The sequence below is a fragment of the Podarcis cretensis genome (genome assembly GCF_951804945.1).
Source record: "Podarcis cretensis genome assembly, chromosome: 14".
Taxonomy (NCBI): Eukaryota; Metazoa; Chordata; class Lepidosauria; order Squamata; family Lacertidae; genus Podarcis; species Podarcis cretensis.
This window is the reverse complement of record NC_137183.1, coordinates 1190500-1203828: the sequence shown is the minus strand read 5'-3', so window position 1 is coordinate 1203828 and position 13329 is coordinate 1190500. Positions and strand designations below refer to the sequence as shown.

The window sequence follows — 13329 nt, the reverse complement described above, 5'->3', positions numbered from 1 at the left end:
CCCAAGATACGCTGCCATTGTTTTGGTTCTTAATTAGGTGACTAGTTTTAAGTGCTTTGAATAATCCAGCCTTCAGAGAGCTCATGTCGCTCTGTGGAAGTCCATATTGGCTCTTCTGGAAAAGGCAGCTCTGAGTACATCTTCTATAAACTGGAAGGCAAAAATTAGTCCCCTTAGTAGCTTTTGCTAGTAACATACAACTGGCTCATTAAAAATATATAATGTGCTAAATAGTGTTGGTGTGAAGAAATGCATTTCAGGTGCCTGAGGTGTTAAGCAATAAATGTTGCAAAGTCCTCAGTCCAGAATCTACTGGTTTTCATTCATAGTGTAGCAGAGGATGGATTGGTTAATCAGTTTTAAAGCCTTTTGATGGGCAAATAAGTGCCCCAAAGTAACATGGCCATGTTGCTCCTTTGAAGTGTGTAATTTATAATTCAAAAAAATGTACCACAGGCAACATCTTCACATCAGTGTTGCCTGCTGCATAATCTAAAAAACAATTGTGCACCAGCCTTCTTGAGCCTAGAGCACGATCCAGAATTATTGGACTACAACTTTAATAGTCCCCAAAAAAGTTGGAGGACAACAGGTTGATGAAAGCTGACCTATGCTTCCTTTCCCATCTCCCCAAAGTCTTGCTTCCAGGCATGGCCAGTGGTGGAGGTGAAGAAAGAGGTACAGTCAAACCTAGTTGTTGAATGTAATCCGTTCTGGAAGCCCGTTTGGCTTCCAAAATGTTCAGCAACTGAAGCGTGGCTTCCGATTGGCTGCAGGAGCTTCCTGTACTCAAGCGGAAGCCACATTGGACGTTAGGTTTCCAAAAAAGTTTGAAAACCGGAACACTTCCAGGTTTTCGGCATTTGGGAGCCGAAACGTTACAAAACAGAGGCTTTTGGGAACCAAGGTTTGACTGTAGTTGAGTGGCCTCTCCACACAGTTTTATGGCGGGTGTATTCTGCAACATCCCAGAATTGGTAGGCCAGCATGCCACTGCTCTGACAGCATCACGAGCACAAATCATGGGTGTGCAATAAAAATATCCTTGGCTAGTCCTCCACAGGGGTTCCCTATCCCTGCTCTTGCCTCAACACAAACAATGCAATCCTACATGTTGATTTGGAAATAAGTCCTACTGAGGAACATAAGGAATATGTTTTGTGTTGTCATGTTCTTTGCTACTACAATGAATCAGCATAAATTCAAGAGGTGTTTTTAACCTTTGCATTCAGAAGGTGCTTGGTTCATATCTTCAGCTAAGAGAGACCTGGATTCACCAGGGCCAGAAAAAGCCTTAACTTGTAAGATTGGGTTAAAAGACCATTGATTTAACTCATAGTTACATCTTGTGCCAATGCCTGTTTTTCATTTGTTGCAAAACTTGAATTCTGTAGTCTGATCTACATAATTTTATTTTAATTTGTTATTCAGCTGACAAAAATACAACCTGCACCCATTCAATGAAAGCAGTCCTGTGGCATTTAGTACAAATTAGTATGTTTAACTTCATTTGCTAGAAAACATAACTTTAAAAAATATGGTTATGTTTTCAACAGAAATAGTGTTTGAATCTGAATTGTTTCCAGAAGCTATAAATAAAGATGGAGAAATTTAGCTTAGTTCACATTTTAATGTGACCATACCAAATTAGCGTGTCCCAAAACAATGCAGGAAACAAAAACGCAGCTAACTTTCGAAATTATACTTCTCTGAATTTTGCAATGCAGTTCTCCAACCAAAGGTATATATCTTATAGGAAAGTGTGCATAAAACTACATATATTGGTCAAAATTAAAGTCAAAATGTATCTTACTTAGGAAAACTGCATACAAAATATGTATATTAGGAGAATCCTACTCACTGATTGTGACAATAAAGAATCAAAATTGTATGGTTGGAAGGGAAGCCGAGGACTGTCTAGTCCAACCCCCTACAATGCAGGAATCTCAGCTCAAGCATCCCTGACAGATGGCCATCCAAGCTCTGCTTGAAAACCTCCAAGGAAGAGAGGCCACCACCTCCCAAGGGAGTCTGTTCCACTGTCAGCTCTCATCAGAAAGTTCTTCCTGATGTTCAGTCAGAATCTCCTTTTTTGTAACTTGAAGCCACTGGTTTGGGTTCTGCCCTCTGGAGCAGGAATAAACAAGTTTGTTCCATGTGACAGCCCTTGAGATATTTTTAAATGGCTATCATTTCTTCTCTTTGTCTCCTCTTTTCCAAGATAAAACATACCCAGCTCCCTCAACCGTTCCTCATAAGGCTTGGTTTCCAGACCCTTGATCATCTTGGTTGCCCTCCTCTGCACATGTTCCAGCTTGTCAGTATTCTTAAATTGTGGTGCCCAGAATTGGACACAGTATTCCAGGTGTGGTCTGACCAAGGCAGAATAGAGATTTGCGTATTTGGAGAAATGCACACTAAAATGATGGTGAATTTTAGTGAATGCTTTCTTTAAAGAAACAAACTGATGTTGAAAAGTTGCAAATCCTATTTAAGATTGGACTGAAAATGAGAAATCACAACTGGCGGATTGGTCCATCCCTATCAATAAGCTGAATGAAAATCTATATTCACTGGAATGAATATTGGATTGATTGGCTGGCCATCTGTCATGGATGCTTTAGCTGAGATGCGGACTTGACTATGCTACCACTCAGTGGATTTGTAACTGGCTGACTGACCAAACCCAAAGGGTGCTCATCAATGGTTCCTCTTCATCCTGGAGAAGAGTGACTAGTGCGGTGCCACAGGGTTCTGTCTTGGGCCCGGTCTTATTCAACATCTTTATCAACGACTTGGATGATGGACTCAAGGGCATCCTGATCAAATTTGCAGATGACACCAAACTGGGAGGGGTGGCTAACACCCCAGAGGACAGGATCACACTTCAAAACGACCTTGACAGATTAGAGAACTGGGCCAAAACAAACAAGATGAATTTTAACAGGGAGAAATGTAAAGTATTGCACTTGGGCAATAAAAATGAGAGGCACAAATACAAGATGGGTGACACCTGGCTTGAGAGCAGTACATGTGAAAAGGATCTAGGAGTCTTGGTTGACCACAAACTTGACATGAGCCAACAGTGTGACGCGGCAGCTAAAAAAGCCAATGCAATTCTGGGCTGCATCAATAGGAGTATAGCATCTAGATCAAGGGAAGTAATAGTGCCACTGTATTCTGCTCTGGTCAGACCTCACCTGGAGTACTGTGTCCAATTCTGGGCACCACAGTTCAAGAAGGACACTGACAAACTGGAACAGGTCCAGAGGAGGGCAACCAAAATGGTCAAAGGCCTGGAAACGATGCCTTATGAAGAACGGCTAAGGGAGCTGGGCATGTTTAGCCTGGAGAAGAGGAGGTTAAGGGGTGATATGATAGCCATGTTCAAATATATAAAAGGATGTCACATAGAGGAGGGAGAAAGGTTGTTTTCTGCTGCTCCAGAGAAGTGGACACGGAGCAATGGTTCCAAACTACAAGAAAGAAGATTCCACCTAAACATTAGGAAGAACTTCCTGACAGTAAGCTGTTTGACAGTGGAATTTGCTGCCAAGGAGTGTGGTGGAGTCTCCTTCTTTGGAGGTCTTTAAGCAGAGGCTTGACAACCATATGTCAGGAGTGCTCTGATGGTGTTTCCTGCTTGGCAGGGGGTTGGACTCGATGGCCCTTGTGGTCTCTTCCAAATCTATGATTCTATGAGATTGCTGCATTGCAGGGTGCTCAACTAGACAACCCTCTGGACCCCTTCCAACACTGATACTGGGGGGTGTGCTTCTCTCTGGCTTCTGTAGCCTAATTAGCATTTAGAAGTGGAACCCAAAACGTGCTCTTGTTAGTATCTGGTGCTCCTCTTCAAAATGGTGGTGGTCTTCAAACAGCTTCCTTGGAAAGATGGTCTTACATATTCTACAGAATGTGCATTTCTGTTCTATTGGAGCTTGAAGAGCAATACTGGACGGCTGACTTTATTTTTTGTAAAAGGTATCAATTTCATCTTTGTACTTCTCAACAACAGTTTGCCGCTTTAATTTCATGGTTGGACCTAAAATGGAAATGAATTGATATTAGCAGTTTGTCATGAGGAAAGTGTGTGTGGAAAAGGTGGATTCTAATCCAGAGGCTCAATGATCCCAGCTGAAGAACTGCATATGACGGATGGAATACACCAGAGATCCTGCAGTTCTACTTTACTGGATACATTTACCAAAGTCAAACCCCAAATTTAGCAGTCTTACTATCCCTCCAAAGAGATATATCTGGAATTTTTAATATAACTGAATTCCAGATTGTAACCCAGCCCTTGGAAAACTTACCAAATTCCCCACCGGAAATGGAAAAATCCTTTTGTAGAACTGCCCACTTCTGAATGCGCTGAACATTGGCCGCTGCCCGTCCATTGACTCTGTCTATGCCATCTTGGATGGCCCGATAAACAGCTGGATCTCTTGTCCGCACAACCTCAGACACTTGAGTGGCTCTGCTGCCAACTCTCTGGCAAAACTCCCTGGCTTCTTGGGTCAGGCTGTCCGTAGGCTCAGAAGTCTCAGGATCCACTGCACACTGGAAATGGGGAAGGAGAGCGTGGTGAAATAAACAGCTTTTTATTGTTTGTTAAATTTATATACTACCCTTCATCTGAAGATCACAGGGTGGTTTACAGCATAAAGTGTTCACACAGGTACTTATGTGGCAGTGATCCTGGTGTGGAAAGGGACCTGCTAGTACCAAGGAGGCTGCCCAGCCTGAACTTCCCTACTGCCTCAGAAAGAGAACCCCGGCCGGATCTGGCCAAAGCTCCATCTAGTCCAGAGGGAGGAACCTTTTCCAGCCAGGCCGCATGCCCTTTCGGGCAGCCTTTGCGGGGGAGAGGACACCTGCCAGTGGCAAAAAGGGAGCAGAGCAGCAAATGTGGATTTGTTTCATTTTTGCTACATACAGAGAGTCTTACATCCAGACCAGCCAGAGGATTTGCATTCAAGGAGACATTTCAGTCAGGCCAAAATACTGGGGGGGGGGGGGGGGACAGAGTCACTGAGAGTTGTGGCTTGGGAAGAGCTGAGGGTTCAATAGTGAAGTCGGGGGGCATCTCTGTCTTGAGGCTTCTCATCTCAGACCCAGAGCTTCCAAGTCCTGGGACAGTACTGGATTCTCTCTTTGTCAACTCCCAATTAAGGGCCAAGGTAAGCTGGCAGCTCTCAGCCCTTTGGGGCAGCAATTTCCATTGACTCCTAGGAAGAAGCCTCTTCTGAACTTAGCAGTTTTGTTGGATGAGTCAAGTTCCGCTAACAGGAGAAAGGTAGAGAAGTGTCTCTCTGTCCCATTTTCTTCTCCACACTATGCAGTCATCCACAGTATTTAAAATGCAACAATATAAAAGCAGCAAGTAAATGTAAAAGAGAACTAAAAACTGCAGCAAGCCCCAGAAAGCATCTTGGAATTTAAAGGAATAATAATAATAATAATAATAATAATATTTTTTTATTTATACCCCGCCCTCCCCTGCCAAGGCTGGGCTCAGAGCGGCTAAAAGCACATGCTTAAAAAAATGCAGAAACAGAATTTTCAAAGCAGCACAATGAGAGTTAAAAATTTAGAGAACAGAAAGTTCTGGAAAAGATGATACTGCATGTACCAGCTGAACCATTTTGGGGATGGCATTTCATAGACCAGGGAGAGCTACATCCTGCCATCGCTGATATTAGGCAGTCCTGGCTGAGAGGCTGATGGGAGCTGGAATCTGACAACATTGGGACGGCATCTGGCCAGAGGCATAGGAAGGTCAGGTGGTAACCAGTGCGGAAAATTTCTTGTCACCCCCCACATTGAATTTTTAAATTTTTTTTGCCTGCAAAAATGGTTTTATGTTATTTCATATTTTCTTATTCTGGGCCTCTAATAACAAGTAGACGACTGTGGACAGATACTTAAATCTACAGGATGGATTGTGTTTAGGCTTGTGTTTTTTTATTTATATTTATTGTTTATTTATTTAATAAAATTTATTTTAAAAAACCTGCAAAGTGGTTTACCAAAACAAAAAACACCACAGCAGTAAAATCAAGAAAAATTAACAATCCTACTTTAGAACATACAAAAGCTAAAATATAAAGATTAAAATTACTTCAACTTCCTAAGCATCTAGGTATGCTTGCCTAAAGAAGAATGCTTTTAGCAGGTGCCCGAAAAGAGTCTAGCAAAGGCACGTGCTTCGTTGCAGTAAGTGGGGAGTTCCAAAGTGCAGGTGCTGTCACACTAAACAATGCAGTACAGATATTATGTGGAACCTGTAGTAGTGCTTGAAACTACTGAAGGGGAGGTTTTATTTATTGTGATTTCACCAGGCTCTATCATCTGAAAAGGAAAACATTGATTTAAAAAACAGGACTGCCCAGCAGCATCATGATCAGTAGGACTTATTCCTGAGCTGACGGTGCATAAGATGGACTGCAATCCTATGCACCCCTTGCATCCAACTTGTACCTAAACCTCTGCACAAGCCTGCACCAGAGAACTGTACAGCTGGAAGGGACCCCGAGGGTCATCTAGCCAAACCCCTGGGGATCTCCACTAGACCATACCTGACCAATGGCCACCCATCTTCTGTTTTCCCCCTCAGCCATTTTCCAAAAAAAAGTTTTTAATGAACCGCCCTAGTAGGGCAGTAATTGTTCCTTGATAATTTGCCACCCCCTCCATGATGGCACCCAGGGTGCACCGCCCCCCTTCCTACGCCCCTCACCCTCCCTTCAGGAGACACCACTGCCATAAGCAGTTTTCCATGGAGAAGGTGTCCCCCTCCTGCTCAACACCAAGTGAGTGAGCCGCTGAATTCTGTGCCTCATTTGTACATCTGCCAGAAATGTTTAACTGTGCTGCACCTGTACCTTTAAAGTCAGTAACATGGACAAGAATTTCTTCTGATCTCCAATCAGCATGGCGTTGCTCACAAGAGGCAGCTCCCTCTTGACAGCATCTTCGAGGGAGACTGGAGGGATGTTTTCACCCCCAGCTGTAATCAGGATCTCTGAGAAGAGGAAACACTGGTTTGCACTCAGAGAGAAACAGACAGACAGACCAGGCATTCCTCATTGTGGAGTTTAGATCTCACTCTTTTACTTATGGATGGCTTAGCTTGCTTTCTGATGAGTCAAACCAGAGGAGACATTAGGAAGCCCAAAGAAAGGACATGCATGTGCCTTCTAGGATGGGGGAGAAATTTGCAAAATATACGCCCCGTCAGGCATCCTTCAAAATCCACACTTCTCCAGGTTTTGGAGGACAGTTCTTCAGTCAAGCAATGCATACAAAAAGTGTGCCAAAAAATAGTTGCCTAGAATAGTGAAAATAGCAGGTTATACTGCCTTGTATTTGGGAAATTACTTTGCAAAAAATGTTTATAGTTGCCAAAATTGCATTTTTAAAAGGTGGATGTCAGGAGAAATTTGTACTAGATACAACTGGATGTAGTTGGGGTTGCTGTTCCAAGGAGAGGGGGGGGGGGCGAACTGTAACAGGTTGTATGTCTGGCAATTTATTTCTTTTTTAAAAAAGTAATTTTGAACAATCAATGTGTGACTGTGTAGAACTGAACTGAAGATTGGGAAGATGAGAAACTGAAATCATTTTATTTGCCCATCTGTAGTGCTAGCCCAATTTTCCATGGAAGAAGAAAAAAGAAAGTGGGGAAAATGTAAAGCCCTTGCTATGGGACTATGGGGATGGTGGGGGGAGAGAGAGAATTTTGTTTCTGTCTGTAGTTTAAAGAGAAACTACTTAATTCACACTTCAACATGTGAACTGAAACACAATTATCCTTTGAAATATAGAGGATTTTTTTTTTTAAAAAAAAAAAAAGCAAAGTGATGTGGAAATGTGAGAAGCCAAGTTTATGGTCAGAATAATGAGAAACTGGACAAATTTGTCCATACCAGGATTGCATCCACTACACTGGTGCGCTGAGGGGGGCTATGTGGCTTGGAGAACCACAACTCAATGTACATTGTGAGCAGACAAACCCAGGTGTAAGGGCTTCCTGAGCTGACCTCACTCCCACAAGGACCGGAAGAGAAAACCTCCAGCAGAGAAAGATTTCCCCCATCACCTTTAAACTGGAAATGCCTGGTGCTGAACCCAGAAACTTCTATGTACAAAGCAGGTGTTCTCCCTCTGAAACACAGCTCTTTCTAAGGTGAGCAGCTGAGCCTCTGTGTCACCCTGTGGAAATGCTAGACTGAAGTGCCAACTGCAAAACCACCAGAAGGGGGCAGGACAGGACAATTCACTGCAGATTTGGAATAGCAAAAGAGCAGGAGAGGGGAGAGCGAGATTGCCAGGGCCAGACCAAAAAATGGAGCCCCCTCCCCACCAAGGAAGAAGGAGTGAGGGAAGATCTACATCTCAGGCAGCCTGAGGTGGTTGCCTCCCCTTGCCTCAAGGGTGGGCTGGCCCTGTAGATGCTAACAAGGGAAGAAGGCACAGGATGCTTGGTTGATGAGGGTCCCCCTAAAAACACACCAAGAAGGTGTGACCCTCTCCACTGAGCAACCCTGGTGCTAAGCATGCTGGCCTGCTGAGAATGACTAGGTCCCAGGAAGTGTTGCACAAGGGCATTTCACCTTTAATTCTTCCTGTGACGTAGAGGAACCCATCGCTGTCCATCTTCCCCAGATCTCCAGAATGCAGCCAGCCATCCTCATCAATCGCTTCCCTGGTCTTGTCCTCCATGTTCAAATAGCCCATGAAAACAGTTCGCCCCCAGAAGCAAATCTCCCCATTGCCATCGTCGTCCTTGTTCATTAACTTCACTTTGCAACCTGAGACAGCTTTGCCGCAGCTGCAAGGGAAAGAGAACATGAGGAGGAGCAGCGATAGCACCAACAGCCCAAAGAGCGGACAGTCGCATCATCGTGGTCCTCCCCCAGCAGGCCTAACCCCCCCCCCAAGCCCTGCTTGGGCAGGTGACAGGGCCCAAACGTCCTCCAAAGTCCTGCCTGGGTCCCTTTTCTGAGCTCCCATGTGGAAAAATAAATAATTGTGTATGTTTGTTGGGGGAAAAACATGTGAGTGTTCTGACACACAGATGCTGTAAAACTCAGAGCCCAAGAACTGGAGTTATTCTGTAGTCATAGAATCATAGAGTTGGAAGAGACCACAAGGGCCATCGAGTCCAACCCCCTGCCAAGCAGGAAACACCATCAGAGCACTCCTGACATATGGTTGCCAAGCCTCTGCTTAAAGACCTCCAAAGAAGGAGACTCCACCACACTCCTTGGCAGCAAATTCCACTGTCGAACAGCTCTAGTCTTGGAGGAGTTGGGGAAGATGGCTCCAGCTTAAAATAAAAATAGATGGCGGGCATCTGTTTTAATGCACAAGGCTTCGGAATTATTCAACTTCAATGGCACTGGGGGACAAAGGCAAGATGGCAGCTGGAAGCTTTAAAAACTTTTTTTTTTTTTAAGTTAAATGTGCAAACATCAGCAGTGGGAAGGAATACAGCTAACACCGTCTGGTTCCCCTAAGCTCTTCTTGTCCCAGAAGCAGCATTACTCAATACCAGCATTTCTGTACTTTATTTTCACTGATACATGGATTCAAATACATACTTTACCTCAATATATGTATTTTTGAACCACATTACTTGGGCTAAAGAATTGCATTGCAAAATTCAGAGAAATGCAAGTTTCAAAGATGACTGTATTGTGGTTTGTGAACAGTTTCAGAAAGCACAAATTAGGCTGGTTCGCGTTTCAGTGTCAACGGAATCAAATTTCTTACCAATCCCTAACTGAGGGCCATTGACCTGACTGCAAGATTGTTTCTGACCAGGTTGCAAGAACAAAGATGGCACAACTTTACCTGTAACGCCGGTAAACATAAGGGCTGGACATGCAGTGTGGGCCAGTGGTCTCGCTCATCCCGTAAGCTTCATACAAGGGGATGTTCAGGCCCAGGAAGAAGTGCAGCACTTCTGTCGAGAGAGGAGCGGCTCCACAGAAGTGCTTCTCACACCGAGAAAAGCCCAGAGCCTGGCGGATTCTAGCAAGTACCAAAGAGTCTGCTAACCTCATTCGAAAGGGCTTTAAATCACTGGAAAATAAAAGAGGAGGGTGGGAGGACCCCCCCCCAAGAGAAATGGCAATAGCTTTGAGATACAGAAAAAGACGCCAAATGGAATTTTTTTCTAACTGATATCAAGAATGGAACAATATGCAAAGCAGCCACAGGGAAAAGGCTCCCCACCCCCAGGAAGCCGCCTAGAATAATGTCTCTTCCAGTCTACTCTACTGTGCATCTGCATCAGCACAACCAGACACCTTCCTCTGCCCCAGCTTCAACCAAACCTGTCTCTCCTGCATTGGTCTCTGCAGCCACAGCAGGGGCTGCTACCTTCCAGCAGTTTGACTTCTTTCCCAAAAACACACTCTTCCATTGTCTCCCGAGACAGACAGAGGCCAAAAATGCTCTGCTCCAGGGATGGGCCACCTGTGGTTTTCCGGGTGTTGTTGGACTACACCAGGGGTGGGGGACCTCAAACTGGAGAGAGGAATGTGGCCCTCCAGTTTTCAGCTTCTGGCCCTCAGGGTTCTCCCTCCTGTAGGGTGTAATCCACTGGTGCAGTCAAATGCAACATTCCTTATTTCCCTAGAGTGGGCACAGGGAGGGGGACATCCAGTCAGGGGAACTTCCTGTTCCTCTGGTCTGGAGCATCCTCCCCCTGCATGTGACCTGGGAGATGGGCATGGCTCTGGCTGACTCCACAGAAGAGCTGAGTCTCGCAGCAATTTTCTCAGTCTGGTTTTGTCTTTCTGTTGTCTTGCTTCTCTCTTTTGCTGTCATGCTGGTCTCCTGCAGCCATTTTGTTCTCTTAACGTAATTTTGCTGTCTGCTGGCTCTCAGCCAGCAGCACATGAGTTCAGTCTCCATATGAGATGAACTCACACTTTCTTGTGTAACTATTGAGAAAAGTCTGCCTTTCAGGGATCAAATCGTGAACTGAAATGTGAGTAAACTTTTTGTTACTTTACTTAGAAAGACTCTTGTGTCGTTATTCTTTTAGGAGGGATTAAAGGGGACACCAGGAAATAATCTTAACTAAGAGATTCAAACAAATCTACAAACTAGCTTCCAGCTATATTGAGTGGAATCTGCTCTGCTACATCACTTACTAGCGTGAGTGAAGGAAGGGTAATACTTATTCAATATATTCTTTCCTACTATCTTTAACATTCCCACACCTCCACCCCCTTCAAGGGCCTTGCCTCACATTCTCTTGGAGTGTCTTTTGCAAGGCTGGAATGAAGGGAGAGAAGAAGGCCTTTCCCCCCATTTCCACCTGGTATTTGTCTCATTCAGCGCTATTTCTATTTCTAATAATAATTTGTTTTTCATACCCCACACATCTGACTGGGCTGCCACAGCCACATTGGACAGCGCCCAACAGAATATAAAAGAGCACAACGATACTTCAAAAATTAAGAGCTTCAAGTTATAGGACTGCCTTCAGACGTCTATGAAAAATCAGATCTTTGTTTGTTTCCTTGACATCTAATGGGAGGGCGTTCCATGGGGAGGGCACCACTACCGAGAAGGCCCTCTGCCTGGTTCCATGCAACTTGTAAAGGGTCTCTTGCACTCTAACTTTGATGAACTTGGCTAGTTTTTAGCTTCTTCTAAAATGACATGAAAGCTGAAAGTTTCAGCTGAGTCTTTTGTCACCTACAAAAACCACCTGACCTTTTTAACCTGGAAAAATGGAAGTCTACCCTGAGCTTGTTTGTAAGGACTAGGAGTCCCTGGTGCTAATCTCTGCTGAATCTCCTGCTGGCCAGATCTGTATGACATACCTATAAGAGGCACTCAGGTTTTGTTCCAAGCTGACCGACATGGCCCAAGAGAGGATTTTCTTCTTCACAAATCCAGATTGAGAAGAGGCATCTTTGATCTTTTCCATGATCTTCTCCCACACCCGGGGAACTCCCATATGTGAGGTGGGCAGCGCCTCTTTCAGGGTACCCACCAAGCCCCCCTAAGAAGACCAAGAATGGATGGCAAAATTGGAAAGCAGAGACTACAGACAACCAAAAATTGCATAGACAACACAATATAGCCTGACACTAGCTAGCTACTCCTATTTGGCTACATATTGTTGATATTTCTGAGGTCAAACAAAGCCACTTGAGAGTGAAGGCAATCATTCCTAGACAGGAATTGCCCGCACTCGGAATGGGTGAAGCTTCATTTCAGAGAAGACCCCATTGTTGAAAAGAGAGGAAGGCTTTTTGTGGCTACCAAAGACATTCTCAAAAAGTGCTCCCTTTCGGCTCAGCCTGAGTTCTGTAGTTCTTTCAAAATCTACAGACTCTTTGTCCAGGAAGGGACAGTTAGAATAAAGACATATATCTGCAGTCAATTATACTTTAACCATCCTGATCACTAGTCTGACTTTACACTTAAAGGGTGTTGAAGGGTTTAATCACCCCCGAAGGCAGTAAATTAACTGTTTGTTCCCCATATAGTCTGCTTCTTATTGTTTCCCAGAGGGGTTTCCAAAGCTTTAAAGGGTCTTCTGCATCATCTCACTGAAAAACACCAAGTTCAACTTGACAGTTTTGAAGAGTGAAAAATAACTGGGGCATTTTTATTTTTTACATTTTTTTGTACAGAGACCTTTAAGGCATCCGGCTCTGCAAAGTAGACCTGTTCTCCCCACTTGATTCCAGTCCAGAGGTCATAAATCTGGGCTGCAATGTGGCTGAGAGGAAGGTAGCTGACGATGGTCTCCTGCTGGATTTCAGCCGGCTGCATGTTCCCTGCCCGGCTGGCATGGGCTGAAGTCCAGGTTATCTGTGCAGATAAATACAGAGGCGTTAGATAATGGAGCAGATGTCTTTTGACAACGAGGAGCCCTCCATCAGCAAAGACCAAGGTCACATTCACACCATGCATGGAAAACACTGAGTCCACTTGAAGCAATTCATGGCTTGCCCCAAATAATTCTGGGAGTGGGAGTTGGTTCAGGGGGCTACAGTTTTCAGAGTGGTTTAGCAATCAATCCCTTTCCCCAGAGAACTCTGGGAATTGTCGCTCCATGATCAGAGGGGACGGGAGGGGGGATTTTGGCCCACTTCAAATTTGTGTTCACCAATTAGCACTTCTTGAAATGCTACATGGTCCATTAGTCCATTTAGCCTAGTAATGTTGACTCTGAAGGCCAGCAGCTCTCCAAGGATTTGGGAGAATCCCAGGTTGGGATTCAAGGCGGCTTACAACATTTTAAAACATCATTATAAAATACAAAGTAAACCCTAGTTTAAAACAATGGTT

The 13329-nt window shown here is 44.4% G+C and overlaps 1 protein-coding gene across 4 annotated transcripts in view; it reads right to left on the bottom strand.

The window, feature by feature from the left end:
* Positions 1–3919: 3919 nt before the first annotated feature.
* ACSBG1 (acyl-CoA synthetase bubblegum family member 1) overlaps positions 3920–13329 on the bottom strand; it is a 29807-nt gene continuing 20397 nt past the window's right edge. For all 4 annotated transcript variants that reach the window (XM_079953279.1, XM_079953281.1, XM_079953280.1 and 1 more), the window contains 7 exons: positions 12673–12849; positions 11850–12031; positions 9862–10092; positions 8619–8836; positions 6888–7027; positions 4317–4563; positions 3920–4045 (listed from right to left, as the gene is read on the bottom strand). In XM_079953279.1, coding sequence (XP_079809405.1) covers positions 3969–4045; positions 4317–4563; positions 6888–7027; positions 8619–8836; positions 9862–10092; positions 11850–12031; positions 12673–12849 — 1272 coding nt within the window. In that variant the 3' untranslated portion in view covers positions 3920–3968. The remainder of the gene's footprint in view (positions 4046–4316; positions 4564–6887; positions 7028–8618; positions 8837–9861; positions 10093–11849; positions 12032–12672; positions 12850–13329) is intronic.